The sequence below is a fragment of the Ambystoma mexicanum genome, chromosome 4q (assembly GCF_040938575.1).
Source record: "Ambystoma mexicanum isolate Mex_15411 chromosome 4q, UKY_AmexF1_1, whole genome shotgun sequence".
NCBI classification, from domain to species: Eukaryota; Metazoa; Chordata; class Amphibia; order Caudata; family Ambystomatidae; genus Ambystoma; species Ambystoma mexicanum.
The window spans coordinates 304,641,618-304,660,892 of NC_090928.1; the positions used below are offsets into that span (position 1 = coordinate 304,641,618).

At 49.8% G+C, this 19,275-nt stretch overlaps 1 protein-coding gene across 1 annotated transcript in view; it reads left to right on the forward strand.

The window, feature by feature from the left end:
- TULP4 (TUB like protein 4) overlaps positions 1-19,275 on the forward strand; it is a 1,536,781-nt gene that overhangs the window by 1,122,517 nt on the left and 394,989 nt on the right. The window contains exon 9 of the mRNA XM_069607877.1: positions 16,001-16,235. Within this exon, the coding sequence (XP_069463978.1) occupies positions 16,001-16,235 (235 nt within the window). The remainder of the gene's footprint in view (positions 1-16,000; positions 16,236-19,275) is intronic.

A 19,275-nucleotide genomic window follows, 5' to 3' on the forward strand; every position in this document is an offset into this window, starting at 1 on the left:
GGACACCATGAGAAGATCGTGTTCGATGTGATCAAGGCCCCTCAGTTTCAGATTATTCTAGGAATACCTTGGTTAGAGAAACACAATCCTCTGATCGATTGGCGAGCAAGAACGGTCCAGTTTCCAGAATGTGTCTCTACTTGTCACTCTCTACCTGGTGTTGCACTGGCAGCAATTTCTTCAGAGACTCCCCAGTTACCTCTCGAATACCTTGAATACCAAGATGTTTTCCGGAAGGATCAGGCTAACTCTCTACCTCCTCATAGGTCTTATGACTGCCAGATAGACCTGATACCTGGATCTACTCCTCCTTGTAGTAGAATTTATGCCCTCACCGAGCCTGAGAACCTTCACCTTCGACAATACCTGGATCAATACCTGGCAAATGGGTTTATTCGTCCTTCCAAGTCCCCTGCTTCTTCAGCTTTGTTCTTCGTTCCAAAAAAGGAAGGAGACCTTAGAACTTGTATTGATTATCGCTCCCTGAACCAGATCACCGTTAAGAATAGATATCCGTTACCTTTGATCCCTGAACTCCTGGACCAAGTCAGAAAAGCATGCATATATACAAAGCTGGATCTTAGAGGAGCTTACCACTTGGTACGAGTAAAAGAGGGCGATGAATGGAAGACTGCCTTCCGCACCAAGTATGGGCTATTTGAATATCAGGTCATGCCCTTCGGACTTTGCAATGCCCCGGCCGCCTTTCAATATTTTATGAACGATGTCCTCAGAGAGCTCATAGATGTGTGTGTTGTTGTTTACATTGACGACATCCTCGTTTATTCTTCATCGGAATCTGAACATCGGAAACACGTGAAAATGGTCCTCGAAAGATTGCGTCAACACAAACTTTTCGCTAAATTGGAAAAATGTGTTTTCAACTCCTCTGAAGTTGAATTCTTGGGATTCATATTTTCACCTGGCGGAGTACGTATGGATTCAAAGAAGGTCGATGCAGTTCTCAAATGGCCATCACCATCCTCCGTAAAAGGTGTGCAAAGCATGTTAGGCTTCGCTAACTTTTACCGCAGGTTTATCCCCGAATTCTCTCGACTAGTCCAGCCCATCACTGCCTTGTTAAAGAAAAACAAACGTTTTGAATGGTCTACCGAGGCGGAACAAGCTTTCCAGGATTTGAAGACTAAATTTATCTCTGCACCAATCTTAAAACACCCTCGCCCCGAACTCCCCTACATCGTGGAAACTGATGCTTCAAGCCTTGCCATGGGGGCAGTTCTATCACAAAAGGACCCGGTAACCAATCAGTTGCATCCCGTGGCATTTTGGTCCCGCAAATTCTCACCTCCTGAAATCAATTACACGATTACTGACAAGGAACTTCTGGCTATCAAGTCTGCCTTTAAGGCTTGGCGGCATTATCTGCTGGGGGCCCGACACACCGTTACTGTGATTACGGATCACCGAAACCTGCAATATTTGAAAACCGCAAAAGCCCAATCCTCTAGACAACTCCGTTGGGCATTATTCTTTGCCGAGTTTGACTTCATAATTACCTATCGACCTGGTACAAAGAGCGGTAAAGCTGATGCCCTTTCTCGGATGGGAGTGGAAGAACACTTGATCAACCCTAAACCTGTACCAATCATTCCCGAACAAAGAATTCTGGGTGTAATCGCCACAGAATCCATAGAGGAAGTTAAGGATAAAGCCAGGCAACTTGTAACTCCAGCAGACATACAGAATTGGCATCTGCAGGGAAAGGACTTTGCAGTAAAGGACAACTTATTGTATTTCCAAGAACGACTATACCTACCCAGCACAGATTTACAGAAAAAAGTAATCTCCTGTTATCACGATTCTTTAATGGAAGGTCATCCCGGTATGGCCAAGACCTCAGAAAAGATCAAGCGCTACTTCTGGTGGCCGTCTTGGAAAAAAGATATCAGAGACTTTATAATGTCTTGTGGAGTATGCGCCCAAAACAAGAGTCAAAAGGAAAGACCAGCAGGCCTCTTACGCCCTATTGACATCCCACCTCGCCCTTGGCATACGCTTTCTATGGACTTCATCACCAATCTACCTCCATGCTCCGGATACAATACGATTCTAGTAATCGTGGACTTATTCTCCAAGATGGCGCATTTCATTCCGCTCAAAGGCTTGCCAACAGCAGCAACTCTGGCCCGAGAATTTCTCGAAAACATCGTCCGACTACACGGTTTTCCTTCGGTTCTAATTTCGGATCGAGGTAGTCAATTTATTTCTCATTTTTGGCGAAGTTGCTGTCGGTCGGCTCAAATTGATGCGAGACTATCGACCAGTCACCACCCTCAGACCGACGGACAAAGCGAGAGGACCAATCAAACTCTGGAACAGTATTTACGCTGCATGCTGCAACAAACTGAAAAAACTTGGAAAGACATCCTTTGGATAGCCGAATATGCCTACAATAACTCTGTCCATTCGGGAACTGGGAAAACACCGTTTTTTCTTTTGTACGGCAGTCACCCTCGAACCTCGGAGTTGGATCCCCTCCAAGATCTTGAAACACCAGCAGTAGACTACCTGCATTCTACAATCACCCAAGCCTTTAAGGAAGCTGTTTCTCACCTTCAAAGGGCTAAAGAACAATACAAGAAAGGAGCAGATCAACATCGGAAGGAAGCCCTTCAATATCAATTAGGGGACCAAGTCTGGTTATCCACCAAATATCTACCTCTAAAAGGGCCACGCACATTCAACCCAAGATACCTTGGTCCCTATTCCATCACTACCATAGTAAACCCAGTAGCGGTCAAGTTGGACTTGCCCCCTCACATGAAGATACATCCGGTCTTCCACGTCTCTCTATTAAAACCCGTGCAACCTCAAACCCGACTAACTAAATCTCCAAAACCCATCCTAGTTGATGGAGAACTCGAGTTTGAAGTCAAAAGCATTCTGGACTCCAAGATCTCCAAATCTAAACTATTTTACCTAATTGACTGGAAAGGCTACGGCCCCCAAGAGAGATCCTGGGAACCTGCTGAATATGTCCACGCTCCTCGCCTAATCAAAAGATTTCACCGAACATTTCCTGACAAGCCAAAACCCCCGGATAAGCCCGGTTTGGGAGGGGCCTTGAGGGGGGGTACTGTCATGATCTCTGCTTCCAAAAGGTCAGGGTTTTCCCAACTCCCTTGGAAGCAGATTCATAACCCAGGTTCCGAGGGCCAACCAGTCCCAATTGGGACCTTTTGGACCCAGTCCTGGCGCCAGTGGCACCAGGCTCATAAATGTGCCCAGTCCCAGCGCTGGAAGCGCCGGGCTCATAATGCTTGGGTGGACTTACCTGCAGCAGACCATGCTGCTTACTTGCCTGCCAGCTGAGCCTCTGATCCTCTTCTGTTTGGAACTACTTTTCCTGTTGGGTGGGGCAGGAGCCACTCCCTAGATTCAGAACACTGGAACTCTTCTGGAAAGCAGGAACTCTTTTCTTACCTAGGCGTGGCTGTGGAAGGAGACACCTAAGCACTACAGGAGGCTATTTAAACCACACCCGGTGGATGAATCTTGCTTTGCGTTATTCTGCATCCTCTGCAGCAGAACGCTCATCGTGTCTTCTGCATCGGATCCTGGGCCTAAGGAAAAAGGCTTACCATCCTGAATCCAGTCTTCAGCAACACCTATAAAGACAAGAAAGAACAGGTTAGCATTCCGGCATCTGAAAGACAAAGGCTTACCTACTCTTCGTGCGCTCCGGAGGTCTTCACACTGCATTCCGGCATCTGAAAGACAAAAGCTTACCGACTCTTTGCACGCTCCGGATGCCTTCGGCGCTGCATCCTGCATCTGAAAGACAAAACAAGGTGCGTTTAAAGACATTGGGGAACTTTAATACTCACGTGCCATTACTCCTTTCCACATCAACCCCAGTGGGTATTCCGGCACCCTGCAGCCGCTCCAAACTCGTACCTGCAAAATAAAAGACAGTTAGAGCGCATCGTGAAGCAGGCAACAAGCGCTTACTTACGTGCTTCCAGGCGCTTCTATTCATCATACGGACTCCATCTTCAACTCACTTCAGCCCGTCATCCGCCATCGCCGGAACCTGCAAAACAAGAGACATCATTGCTAAAGACTTTAAAGACAATAGAATTACTCGAAACTTACCGTTTGTGCAGTAAACGACGGACAGCAGTCCTCTGAAGTCAAGAGGCCTGCGCTACCGATCCAGTGAAGAAACTGGTTACAGCACCCTGCCCCGAGGCAGATGGAGAGCTCGGCATTCAATTACCTAAGGTGAGAGCGTTAACCTTTGGGGGTCTACAGGAGAGCAAAAAGGGGAAGAGACAGGGACACCCCAATAACCCCAGGTCATTAATTCCATATTTTCTGTCTGCAGACATCTTACTCTTGAAGTCAGGCATACAGTGCACAGAGGTCCAGCCCAAAGAGCCAACCGGGTGCTACACATCACCTTTGAAGATACGGTAGTCGCCCAGTCAAGACCGGCGCCTCTGCGAGAATCAGGTGAGCATTACAGCCCCTCAAGGGTGAAGTTTTCGTCGAGTTACGCTTCTTGGAGGAGTCCAGAAGTTTCTGTGGCCTACCCCGGACATGGCCCAGGAGAAAGGGAGCTCGACGCCCGGAAAGCTGCTCAGGGTTTGCCCTGGATGCCAGCTGCAGAATGTGTTCAAAGAGGACGAACATTCGAAGTGCCTCTACTGCCTTCATGAGGACAAAACGCACGTGGAGAAGGACTGTGCGTTTTGCGGGAACATGTTGGAACGGACCATCAAGGATCGACATCTTCGTCTCTCCAACTGGCTGGAAGGAAAGAGCCCGTCAGGTGAGAAGAAGAAGAAGAACAAGTATGAGCGGTCTTCTAAGTCTGGTGAGGGTGCCCCGGCGACAGGGGCCAAACAGAAGGCAAAGCATTGCGAGTCCGCGGGCACCGGGAGCGCCGAACGGTCTGGCTCCTCGGCTGCCAGGCAGGGCGCATCCTCTCCAGCACCATCAACCACGAGCCAACGCTCTGGCTCAGGGAAGAGGAAAGCCGAGAACCCGGCAAAGCTTCTGGAGAGGCCCCAGTCGGTCTCGAAGGATCCCCCGCCAAGGTGAAGGCCGCAGGCCCGCAGAAGGTGGTGAAGGCCTTGATTCACCCGGCTAAGGCCTCTCTCGAGGAAGTCGCGGCGGCCCTGGCGCAGCATGAGGAGGCTACACCAGTGGAAGCGACCTCGGGGTCCAGAGTTTCCCTGCCACCGCGGAGGGAAGCGTCTTTCAGGCCCATCGAGAAGACCCCCGTGAAGACCCCGGCAGAAAAAGAGGGGGGAGCCGGTGGCCGTTGTGGACACGGACACAGCCTCCGAGGAGGAACTGGTTGAAGTCTTGGAGGGCCTCGACGAGGGCGTCGAAGAGGCCCGGTCCCACGGGAAGGATCCCGACAAAGGGGGCGACGAAAGCGCCGGCGCCGCCGGGGAGGTTCCTAGTCAACCGTCGCGCCCGTCGCTTCCAGAGCCGCAGGACAACTCGCGGCCGTTTTGTTGGCAATACAATCCTTATGTTCGGAGATGAGGACGAGATTGTCCCTACCACCGACGGAGGAGCCGGAACCAGGCCCGACAGATGAGCCAGAGCCAGGCCCGTCAGGAAGTCCCCCAAACAAGAGAAGACAGACCCATCCAGCCCTGCCTTTTCAGCCCTTGCGGCATGCTCAGCCTTTGCCCACGTCCCCCGTACCTGGGGATGACACAGGATCGGACACGGCCACGACGGGTACGGATGACGACGGCGGTGACGACGGGACGGAGCTCCCATCGCCTCCAGCCCGGGCCTCCCCGCCCAACGAGATTGGGTCTTTCCACACTATGATCGCCAGGGCATCTGAGCTTGTTCAGCTCTCCCCCTAAGAGAAGAAGGAAGGTTTCCTTTACCAACGGCGCGAGGCCAAGAGGAAGACAGTCCTCGCCGTGCCTCTGTTGGATGACATCTGGGACGAGGGTCTCACCCTTCTCAAGAACCCGTCTACGCCGCCTGCCAAGAGGGATCGGTACGAGAAGAAGTACTGGGTCCCCGACGCGGCCCATTTGTGCCTTAGGGCGCAACCGACCCCTGACTCAGTCGTCTCAGCGGCAGCCAAGAAGGAAGCGGGGGGGCATCGGCCTCAACATCAACTTCCCCGCCGGACGGTGAAGGAAAACAGCCAGGACGTACAAGCCAAGGTTTTGGACATGCCGTTCGACGGGAACAACCTGTTTGGGAAAACAGTGGATGAGTCCCTCCAAGCCATCAAGGCGGACGCGGAGACAGCTAAGGCCCTAAGAGTTCTCCAGCAACGAAAGCCGCCCTTTCGGAGCTCCAGAGGCAAGCAGGGTGCCTCCAAGGGGTTCGGCGGTGGCTCCTCTACGTACCACCAAGCGGCCCGCTCCTCGTCGCAGGAAGCCTATAGAGGACGGGGCAAGTCGGGTGGATCCCGCCGTCGTCGCCATGGAGGCCAAGGCGGCAAGGCGGCCTCCAAGCAAGATTGAGCCGACCGTGGCGTCGGGCCCCCACCGAAGCACCCCGGTGGGAGGCCGGCTGGCGAAATTCATCAGCGTGTGGGAGTCCATCTCCACCGACCATTGGGTGCTTGGACGCCCTGGCCCAGGGGCACGCCCTCGAATTTCTAAAAAAGTGCCCCCGCATTCCGCCCGTGGCCAGGAAAGAAAACCACGTCCCTCAACTACTGTTGGAGGTAAGGGCGATGCTCAAGAAAGGTGCCATCGAGCTCGTCCCAAAGAGGCTCCGGAGTATATTCAAGGTACTTCCTTGTGAAAAAGAAGACAGGAGGGTGGCGACCCATCCTGGACCTGCGACGACTGAACAAGTACATCAAGGCACAGAAGTTCCGGATGGTCACCCTCCAGCACGTGCTGGGACAGCTGGAGGAGGGCGATTTCCTGTCGTCGTTGGATTTGGAGGATGCATACTTTCACATTCCCATTATAAAAGGACACCGGACCGGAAGTTCCTCAGGTTCGTGGTCCAAGGGCGGCACTACCAGTTCAAGGCCCTCCCGTTCGGATTGAAGTCGGCACCCAGGGTTTTCACCAAGTGCCTCGCTCCAGTGGTGGCGCGGCTGCGCCTGCAGGGGATCCACGTCTACCTCTACCTGGACGATTGGCTCATCTGCGCAAGCACAAGGGAGCTCGCCGTAGAACACACAGCAAAACCGTCCAACTGCTCACCGACCTGGGGTTCTCCATCAACTTCCCCAAGTCCCACCTGGCTCTCTCTCAAGTCGTTCTGTTTCTGGGAGCCAAGCTCGACACAGTGGCGCGTTTGGCCTCGCCGTCGGAGGAAAGGACAAAGGCCATCCTAGGCAAGGTGCAGCGTCTGCTGGCCACGGACGTGGCCAGGGTGAGGTCCATCAAGTCCCTCTTTGGGATGATGTCCTCTTGCATTTATCTTGTGCGCCTGTGCAGGCTTCGGATGCGCCCTCTACAGGAGTTCCTCGACGCACGCTGGATTCAAGCGACGGGCAACTTCGAGGACAGGATCCCTCTCAACAAGACCTTCCGACGAGCGATCCGGTGGTCGGGCACCCACGCTCATCTATCGGCAGGGACAGACTTTCAGAGCCCGGGCCACTAGGAGATGGTGACGACAGATGCCTCCATGGAAGGGTGGGGAGCGCACACCGGCGATCTTCACGCGAGAGGCCTTTGGCTCCCGGAGGAGAAGCTGCTCCACATCAACATCCTGGAGCTCCGGGCAGTGTTCTGGGCCCTCAGGTCCTTTCTCCCGTCCCTCAAGGGCAAGGTGGTGAGGATCTTCACCGACAACACCACCACAATGTTCTACATCCGGAAGCAGGGCGGAACCAGATCCCCGGCCCTGTCCAAGGAAGCCCAGGATCTGTGGCATTGGGCCGTTGCTCAGGGGATGTTTTTGGTGCCGTTTCATCTGGCAGGGATAAAAAACACCATCGCCAACTCACTCAGCAGAGAGCTGCGCTCGTGCCACAAGTGGGAACTACGCCAGGATCAAGTGGACCGACTCTTTCAGCGATGGGGCAGACCCCAGATCGACCTGTTCACGACGGCGACGAACTCCAAGTGCCAGAGGTTCGCCAGCAGGTTTCCCCAACCGAGGAGCATGGGCGATGCTTTCTCGTTCCCCTGGGACGGCCTGTTCCTATATGCGTTCCCTCCGTTGCCGCTCCGACTCATCAACCAGCTCAAGAGGTCCCGGTGCAGGATGATCCTCGTCGCACCGCTGTGGCCGAGGCAGATCTGGTTCCCAGACCTTCTGGACTTGTCGGCACCCCTACCGGTGAAGCTGCTGACGGACGCAGATCTTCTTTCCAGAGAAGGAGGCGCCATCCTTCATCACGACCCGGAGTCGCTGCACTTGCAGGCCTGGCTGCTGCAGCACTAGAGTTTGGAGGGTACGATATCCCGGATGACTGCAGAGAGGTTCTTGCAAAGGCCAGGGCGCCCTCAACTCTCAAGTGCTAGGGACATAAGTGGAAGAGGTTCTCTGTCTGGTGCCGTGCACAGAAGATTAACCCTCTGCGGATTACGGCCCCTCAAGTACTGTCGTACCCACTGTCGCTGGCCAAGGCTGGACTAGCTCACTCTTCCATCAAGATACATGTGGCTGCGATCTCCCGATACACCAGAACTACGGGACGGGCGTCCTTGTGGTCTCATCGCCTGGTGAAGGAATTTATGAAGGGACTGTTCCGATCGTTCCCGCCGGTGAAGGCTCCTGCCCCGGCGTGGGAACTCAACGTGGTGCTGTCTAGGCTCATGGGGGCGCCATTCGAGCCTCTGCATTCAGCGCAGAGTTCCTGAAGTTCCTGTCGTGGAAGACAGCGTTTCTTGTGGCCATCACTTCCGCACGACGAGTGGGAGAGATCCAGGCCCTATCCTGCAAGCCTCCATACTTGACTTTTCACGACACGATGGTGGTGCTGAGGACGCCAGTTTTGTTCCAGTTTCTTCCCGTCGCCTTCGTCGCCGGCCGAGAGGACTTTGCACTCGCTGGATGTGGCTGGAGCGCTGAAGTTCTACATGGACCGCACAAAGAGTTTTCGGAAGATGTCACAGCTATTTGTGAAGTTTGCACCTGTGAACCACGGGAAGGCTCTCTCGAAGGCTTCCATCTCCAGATGGCTCTCCGGCTGCATCATGCACTGTCACCGGTTGGCAAACCGACCGTTGCCCGGCCGTCCGAGAGCCCATCCGACCAGAGCGATCGCTGCTACCACGGCTGGACATCTGCAGGGCTGCTACATGGAGGTCGATGCACACCTTCACGAGATTCTACTGCGTCGACCGGGATTCCAGGGAGGAGTCCAGAGTCGGCCAAGCAGTGCTGCGCAACCTGTTCGCCTGAAGGTGGGCCTGGTGAGGAGGTAAGAGTGCTTAATGTTGAGTTTATGTAATGCTTAATGTTGAGCCTTTGCCACCTCCCGTGGTTGTGCATGTGTGTACTGCTATGTATTCTTATATTCATGAGCATGTGAATCCATGCCAGACTCAATGCTGGAGAAGGAACAAGTTACTTACCTGGAAATGTTGTTCTCCAGCATGGGTCTGGCATGGATTCATATGCAAACCCTACCTCCTAGCCCTCTGCGGCTCTTCACTTGGTCATACTGCCTCTTCACGTGCTACCAAATCTGAAGCTGGCTGCCAGGGGAGGGGCTTAGGGAGAGGGCAGTCATTGGCTGGGGGCAGTAAGACTCAGAGATCAGTGATTGGTTACTACTAAGAAAGACAGATCAGAAACAAAACTGATACTGGTTTTTTCTTTACTGAGGATTCCCAGCCTGACAACAGGGAATATTCATGAGCATGTGAATCCATGCCAGACCCATGCTGGAGAACAACAGTTACAGGTAAGTAACTTGTTCCTTAAATCGTACCTGAGCCCGGTGACTGGTGAGCACCAGAGTGCAGGAGGAGCAAGGCGGGCTCCTTTCCAAAGGGGCAGAGTCCGTGGGAATGCGACCGAAGCGTTCAGGCATTCAGAAGAAGCAGCAGCGGTTTGGTCGGGTGCGTGTGAAGCAGCCGGTGAGTTTGCCTCTCATAGGAAACCCCAGGACGCTTCATAGTCGAACGCTGCCCGCTGAAAAGGGTTTTGAATACCGAACTAATGCGAGGAAAGTAAAGGGGCAAAATACTCCCTTTGAAAGAAAGCAAGAACTTAAGAAATGTTACAATTGCTGCTATCAAGTTAACAAAAGACCACTATTGAAACAGAATAAAAACCTGTATTGCCAAAGCAAAGAGGAGTCAACATTAAAACAAGGCACTAACCGCCATTGCCAAAGTAAAGGGAGGATAATGTGTATTGAAAGACTTCTAGCTCACCTAATAACCAGAGGACCATATTGCAGAAAAACTGTAACTATCATTCCCAGAGTGATGAGTTGCAATACATAAGCCTTACACTAGTAAGTATTGCCTTAGCCAAGAAAAGACAAACATGAGACATTGTCAACAATTGTTTAATGTGTTGGGGAATGAGTGGCAGGAGATACATCTTTCTTTTAAAAAGTATTAAGGAGGGGAGGAATATAACGTGTATTATATACTCAAATAAGATATTATGAATCTTGATGTTGATACTTTTCTACCATTGAGTACTTGTAGTAGTGTTAAGAGTTTTTGTCCTGGTAGGCAAGTATACCAGGATAGGGATTGTTAGTAGTCTTGGCAGGTTAGTGAACCAGGAAGAATATATTAAAATACTGAATTGTGGTTAAAGGTTGTGAAGGAAAGAAAGGGGCAAGGCCGCTTTTATGTTTGATGAACTGTGGTAAAAGACATTCTGACAAACTATTGTTGTGAAGCCAGAAGAATTGTGGAAGTGTTTGTTTTCCAAAACGAAGTGACAATTAGACATTGCAACTTGAAGATAAAGATTTTTCTTTCGTTTTATGGGGACTTTATCAAGTTCCAAGTGAAAGACATTTGGAATAAGAAGAACTTTGTGAATAGAACTTGACTATATAAAAGGAACTTTATTAATTGGAAATCTTGCTTTGATCCTGGGGAAGGGGATACGACCCAAGCTACAAAGATGCATTGGTATCAGGTTTATGATGAGTATAAATGAACTTGAATTGACATATTTAACCTTTATGAGTTTATTGTATGTACAATTTTGAGGAACGGATTCCTTTCATTATAGCGTTTTCCTTTAGTTCTGTTTTGATAGGTATGGAAATCCTACTTAGGGTAGGGATAGCGAAGAGTTTCACTCCTTTTTGAGTTAATAAAAGGGCTACTTGTGAAAAACCTTTACCAAGTTGTCCGCCTCGCATTTCTGACCCTTCACAGAACACACCATATAGATGCTTCTTGATGATAGATTAACGCAGTGCAGGGACTCTAAAAACATGTTTGTGCAATACAGGCCGTCTTTCACTGAAAAAAACATTATTTGTTACAAAGGTTACTTCCCGATTGTAACTCACTTTTCTATGTTGTTAATGATATCCTAGACTGCTAGGAAAATAAATATGCATAATGTTTGCTCAATGGACAGCTATACACAAAATAAAAAGAAGCTGAACAGAAAGAAACCATTCCTTATCTCACTATGTGTTTCTTTTGAAAGGCTCTGTACACACAGCTCAGTGTAAAAATTGTTATATTCAGAGTCTTCTCCATGGCTTGTAGTTTCATCCATACAGACAAAAAACTCAAGAAATGTCCTGGTTTCTGTCAAGTCTCCCACCCTTTGCTCCGAACTAGTGCGTAAATGATGTGCATGAAAAGATAAAAGCTGTCCTATTTGCAAGAATTTAATGTGTGAAAAGGCCTGGCATGACGATTATCTGGAGGCTTCATTCCTGCACAGATCTATTCCTCATACCAGCTCCTGTAATTGTCCCTGACAAAATGTCTTTCCCTGAAGCTGGCAGGCTTCTCAAGATGAAAGTATGTGACATGGCTCGGTTCTATTTGTAGTGTAGATGTGAATGTAATTGTCTTGTGTGAAATTCAGTGAGGGGAACAGGAGGCATACACATCTCTCACCCTTTCGGGAACCGCTACATTGGATACCTAACAGGCCTATAGGAGATTTGCTGCCTCCACCTGACTCCCGAAGCAATGTATGCAGCTGTGGATTTCGGGCATCTTGTTTCCTTGTTGGAACCTCTCAGCATGTTCACACTTAAGTCACCCTCAGTGTATGCGTCGCTTTCCATACCCTGTTGTTGTCAGTGAAGGCTGGCCCAGCCCTCATTACACGGAGCAGTTCGCTAAACTTAGAGAGCTCACTCTCTTCTCCTGTGCAGGAGCTTGATTCACCCCTCACCGCAAAATCATAGCATTTTGTGACAGGTTTCTTGTAATATATTCACTTGTCTCCAAATTGGACATGCCCTACTTTTTCTTTGATAACTTGTGATGACTTGGTCAGCCAAGGAAGGCTTCTCGTATCACTGGGTTTCCTACCCCTCAGAAGCTTTAATGGAGCAACTCCCATGTTGTCATATCTGTGGCCCCTGTAGTCTAGCAGCATGCCCTGTATTCCTCTTTTAATCTGATAGTTGAACATTACAAGTAACTGTATGATGTCTTTAGCCAGTCTGTTGAAACTTTTTACAAGGCGGTTGGCCTGTGGTTGGTATAGGGAGGTGGTGAAGTGCTTAACATCCAAGCGTGTCAGACATTCATTCATTCATTTCACTTACCACCAGCTGTGCACAGTTATCCACGACAAGCACTTTCAGGAAAACCTCTCTATCAAAAGTCTCATCCAGTAATTCAATTTCCCTAAGGAATTTCACTTCAATGTGCCAGTGTCTCTTAAAGGGACCAGACACCTTGTTGGGGTCCTCTGACTAGTGTCAGGATCAGATCTAGTACCGCAGGAGCGGATGTTTGCCCCACAGACCAACTAAAGGGCCCTGTGTGAAAATCTTGGTACATGCTACACCCTGAAGAGAAATGGAATTGGGATAAAATGATAAACTCAGTCATTCTTTACGCAGACCAGGAGAACATTGGAATAATAACTCAAAATATTTCCCCCCTCAAACCTTCCCATCTCCTCTTTTCCACTGATGTGCCTCCACTAAGAGCCAAGAGTTAATGGATCTTCAGTATTTCAGTATACTTGAGTTTTCTCAAGGCATCCGTCACTTTGGCAGTTGTTTTTATGTTTTGTCCTCTAACTAACCCAACTAATTATTTACATCTAATGTTGAAATGATTTTCATTCTTTTCCTCCTGCGCCATATTGAAAGCTGGATCAACCTCACTTCATAGACTAGTTCTGTCTTTGTCCTTTTGTAGTTTGTTTTCCTCTTTTGTCCATTATTTCCTTAAAAATGTGGAGCAGTCTCTATGTTCACTGTGTTCTCTGTTTGTGATGCTTCCTTATTTTGAAATACTACTCCCCTTCTTTGTCTCGGAGCCACTACTGCCTCTGCTAAAAGTGCTATCCTTCGTGTTCACTGATCTCTGCCTAATCAGAGGCCTGAGACAGTCTGTCTTCTCTTCAGGCCTGTGCACCTCCATATACATGCTTTCCTAACTACTGTGTGTAGTTTGTTCTACTAGGCATGTGCTTTCTGTCAAAATCGTTGCTCCTCACCGGATCTCTAAACTATCCGAACCATGCTGTCTCTAGACACAGAATCCCCTCAGCATTCGCTGTTAAGAAAGAAACCTACTCCCACTTCACACTCGCACAAGTACTTTGAATCTGTCCTCTCCTTCAACTAATCGTTCCTCTTTATCCTATTCACCTAAGACTAAGACGGAGCGCTGACAACTAGTCTGTCATGCTCCTGGATAAAGGTTTCAGTGGATCCTACCGAGATTGTCCCCGGGTCCTGCATCATCATTGAGTTGTAGCACCAACCACCTTGGTCACCCTCCCCTCAACTTCTAGTGTCAGACAGGTCACTTCATCACACATCCTGTGGGCAAACTCTGCAAAGCATCTGAATCTAAAACCTAAAACAATCTGTAAACATACTCTTACGGTATTGTAGGGAAGACATGGTGACACAATGGATACAATTTGTAAAACCTTTATTGAAAATGTTGGGGTTGGAGAAACTCTTATTCTTCCTTATAACTAAGATGGGAGTAGTCTCGACCATCAAACGATAAACAAACCAGTCCTAGTGCAGTCTGTCAAATCAAAATGGCCTGTGCTAACAAAATCTAATGCCTGCCCTATCTCTTGTGTTAAAAGGAGAAAATGTATGCAAAAGGAAAAGTCAGTGTTCAAATGATATTGCTGAACCAGAGCTCCTCCCCACGTGAGGCCTCATGGGGTAAGGCGATCCTCGCTCCCCACGTGAGGCCTCATGGGGTAAGGCGATCCTCGTAGGCATGATGACACACTCTGGCTCGGCTTCCAACACAGTATATAGTTCAAAACCGTGGATCAAGTCCTGCCTGGTCTTCCACATTTAAAGTTCCTTTCTCTGATGACTTTCAAAATAATGTTTCAACCAAAACAATCACAAAGGTGTTCCCCCTTTGCCAGGCTCAGACCTTTCACGATACAGTTCACACAAAGTTGCAGGGGGGCCTCCCTTGCCCAATCTTAACACAGTTCGGGCTCCCTCAATCGGGCTCAGACCAATTTCGGATGTCGAAGTCTTTTGAATGTGCGTGGCTTTTGTTACAGACCACTGCAGGAGCACTTCGACTCAACGTTCACCATTTACTTTCACTCTTGCTGCTTATTCACCCTTTAGATTCAAACAATGCATCTTTCACGTAGACCTTTGAATGGGCTACTTCCTTTCAACAGACCACTCAGTTACTTGGTATCACTGATCTTGCAGCTATATTTGACTTTAAATTTCAATCACGAGCCTGCCTTCCTCCACTTGTGATATGATAATGCTACTTCATTCACTTTAAGACACACCGGTCTTTCTGGTTGCTTGCCAACTCACCGACTGTTTGCAGGCTTCTTTCTTGTTTTGCTTTTTCCGATTTTCAAGTGAAGGTAAGTACCACAGGCTTCACCTCGCCTCTGTCGTTCTCCCGGCAGGGTCGCTGGCGTCCTTGAAACACAATGCAATCTTCACTTGTGGGATCTGGCTTTCACCACGTGTCTTTCGCGGTCTGGTTACGCTGTCACCCTCTTCCTTAGCCCAGTGTTTGTGTAAAAAGGGGGGTGGAGGGGAGTTAGACTTCAGAAAATCCTAAAAAATAGGATGGGGTAGATGAACAAAAAGGGGGGAATACCGGGTCTCACCATCGACTGTCTCACCCCACTCCCCGAAGACCCCTCACCAAGGTGATCCTCCCGCACTAATCCACCCTCAGGAACTGGATCCAAAAGTGATGGCCGTGTTCTGGCCACCTGGATGACAAGTCCCTGAGGACTAGCGGGTGAGATACCCTTTGGTTTCTCACAGTATGTATAATTTCTCATATAGTGGACAAAGATCTTGTTTTAAAAAAATGACCTTAAGGTTTGTGCCCGGTTATAGATTGGTTAAGTGGCATACAAATGTATGAGTTGCTGGAACTGAGCCCAAAAGCTACTTTATTGACCTGAAGCTTTGAGGTACTTTGGCCCAAAGCTGCTATCACTGGATACTTTTTAGTACATGAGGCTGTTTTAGTGTTCTTAGATTGATAACTTTGCTGAACATTGGGCAGTGTGGTTATGAGGGGGGGTGAACCAAGCCTCTGCATTTCTGAGAGCTTGTGATATTGAATATCTTAGTTGTCATTAGGGTTGGTTGTGTCATGCATTGCCGTTCACCCTGACAGTTCCTCCCCTTTAGCCTTCTTGTGTTGAAAAGCACCTGCATGTGCATCGCAGGTAGTAAGGGTCAGACTGTATGAAGATATATTCTGGCTGATCCAAGGTTAATCTGATGTTTGTATTACTCACAGAAGTTGTAGGGTGCCACCACTGTATTAATGCACATTCTTGTTAAATATTTGGTCACACCCCCTGCTTCTTTTATTTATATAATTGGCGCTCATCTTAAGCTTTCCTTTTATCGGGTTGCTTGCAGCAATGTTGCACATGATTAATAAGTTGATGTTTTTTTCTCCACTTCCAGCCTCCCATTCCTGACCCTAATAACATGCGGGATTTCGTCAGTTACCCGACAGCTGGCAATGAAAGGCTCCACTGCACTATGAAAAGGACGGAAGACGACCCTGAGGTTGGAGGCCCGTGTTATACTCTATACCTGGAGTACCTCGGCGGACTGGTCCCGATCTTGAAAGGAAGGAGAATCAGTAAACTGCGTCCCGAATTTGTCATTATGGACCCCAAAACCGATGGAAAAACAGGTATCTGTGAAAAGGATAATGTGTAAACTGTGCATTTAGTCTTCTTTTCTGCCATGCTGTTGACCACATTTGAGAATTAAGGCCCAGCGTTCGTATTCTGAAATTACAATCGATGTTCTGTTTGATGTAACAGACAAAAAAATGAAAGGGCACAGAGGACTTGTTAATTGTACAATGCAAAAATGAGAGCCTTGATGAAAGACATAAGTAAATCGGCAAACTAACAACATATTTCCAGTCTTTTGTTAATTCGCACCTTGGAAAAATCAGCAGTTTGGTGAAGTGTCCCAATTGCCGCACTAAATATGTGCACTTCCGGGGTCTGCCTTAGATAGCTATGATCATGTGAGGGGAGTGGATGTGGCTCTTCGTAAGAAATAAAAACAGCCTTAAATCCAGAGAGAGAGATTGCTGCTAGAGTGGAGAAAGGCTGTGACAGACAGGGATTTGCCACTACAGCATAGAAGCAATCCTGGGCAGTACCACGCAGATGGGAAGAGAATTATGCTGGAACAGAGAAACTCTGATGAGCAGTCTGTGGTAAATATATAGGGGCGGCTGCTAGTGTAGAGCGACATTGACAAACCAAAAGAAGGTTGGCGAGTGGAAGCATGAGTTGAAGAGACGGGGGTGCCAACTGACAAGAGCACTTGGAGGTACCCACCACTTTGTCTGATACAGAGACACTAAACAAGATTTGAGTGCAAAAGAGTTGTCTGAAAAATTGGTTAAAAAAATAGAGAGGGAGATTCCAAGATGGCCGCCGCGGAGACGAGTCGCGACTAAGCCGCGCTCGCACCGGGCCGCCTAAAATAAGCACATATCGAAGCAGGCAGCGCAGCACAGAAGCGGATCGCACCTCCCAACGCCACCCGTGAGCAAGCCCCGGACGATAGGGAGCACGATCGCGGGGCGCCGAACGCCGAGGACGGCACCCTCGGAGGAGTCACCCCTCCCCCACCGGGAGATTCCCGCCGCCGGGCCGGCAGGTCCAACGCAGCGGAGCGGAGGGGACAGGCCGTTAGCAGCGACGCTAAGGGAGAAGGGACAGAGGCGGTGAGGGCGACTCCCTACCCCTCCCAGGAGAACCGCGGAGGCATCGCCCCCCCCGGAGGGAACAGGACCACAGGCGGCAACACAACAACAGCGGGCAACGGAGCAATCAGCCCTCCCCCCAGAGAAAGACGCCCGAGGTCCGGCACCAAGGGCACAGGGCCCCCGAGGCACGAGCGAGAGCTCCAGGACCACGAGGCTGAAGCAGAGAAAGCTGGTGAGCACCAAGGACGGGGGAGAGGAAGCGGTGACCATAAAGACCAGGCGAGGAAAGACCCCCAACCCCCAGAAGGGACCGGAGCAGCGCGAGGGAGGGGAAACAACACCCAAGCAAAGGGACCTCCCCAGGCGCAAGCACTCCTAACTGCAGCAGGGAGATATTCAATCTCCACAGACACCATAGGAAAAGAAAATACTGGAATAGGACCCCACAGACAGGGGACACTACCAGAGGGCGAGTGGATCCCGTAACAAGACATAGGAAGCCCAGCTGATAGACAGGATCATAGAAAGGAGCCCCCGAGGCCAAGACAGGAAAGCGGCACACGGAAAGGAACTCACCCCGGGAAGAAAGGACCTGCCAGAGCAGACCCAAAGCAGGCACAGGCTTACTGGAACAGGACGCCCAGGGGCGATCCAAGAAGACATCCTCTTGTGCTCCAGGGTGGCATAGCACTAATCACTCAGGGGACTCTCAGAAACCCTCGCACACCCCGGGAAACCACCAATAAACACACAGGGGACCATAAGAAGCCCTCACATATATCAAGAGCCATACATAACATGTCAAGGGCAAAAAGTAAAAATAGTGCCTCCCAGCAGACCCCGCTTCCCTCAAAGCAAGACGCAAATATCCTCCAACTGTGGTCGTCGGACTCCACGCCGCAAGCGAAGGGGAAGCCGCAAGACAACCAACAAAGGGAAGAAATGGCACAGGCGAACCCAGTACAACCCCCATCCAGGGATGACATGCAGTCATGGTTCCAGGAACTCCAGGAAAAATTCATGTCCTCCGTACAGGAACAGTTCACGACGATGAAAAACGACATGAAACAAGCGATCCAAGACCTAAGGATCGATGTGGCGAAACTGGAGGAAAGAACCGATATACTGGAAAGAACGCTCCAGGGGATAGATGAGGAAACGCAGCAGACGAGTGAAACCCAGGAACATTTGATGAGACTCACCCATAATCTTGAGATACAGTGCGAGGATCTGGAGAACCGCTCCAGACGCTCCAACATCCGCATCAAAAATATGGCGGAAACAGTACAGGACAGAGACCTCATGTCGGCAGTTAAGGAAGTGTTCAGCAATATCATAGATGCAGCAGAGCCAGATACAATTGGAGTCGACAGAGTCCACAGGGTTGGGCCAAAAAGATCGGGGGCACCAGGGGAGAGGCCAAGGGACGTCCTGGTGGCACTTACCTCCTACCCGCAAAAAGAACAAATCCTGAGGAAAGCCAGAGATATGGATCACATAAGAATGAACGGTCAAGAAATACAATTGTACCAAGATCTGGCACTGATTACACTGCAGAAGAGAAGGGCGATGGCCCCACTAGTCAAGGCCCTACAGGCGAAACAAATTAGATACAAGTGGACCTTCCCTTCGGGCTGACGTTTACATGGGAAGGGAAACAGCGGAGAGCAACCACCTGGGAAGAAGGCCTCAGCATAATGGACCTACAGGGCGATACGGAGGACGGGGAACAAGCGGCGTCCAGCGGAGAGCAAAGGAGAAGACCTAAAGGATGGGAAATGATCAAACACAATAGACCAGTCAAAGGAAGAGAAAGCCGTGGGAAGCAGACATGAAAAGAGGAAAGACACAGAGAGAACGGAGGGTGCCAAGCGACATCGCACCAAACTATGGTGAGGCGGCGAGAGGAAACACAGCAGCTGCACTAGAACTGAAGAAGGCGGTCCGGGATGGACCCTCCGGCTTGGAATCGGGTAAGATAAGACAATTATGTGGGGTTTAG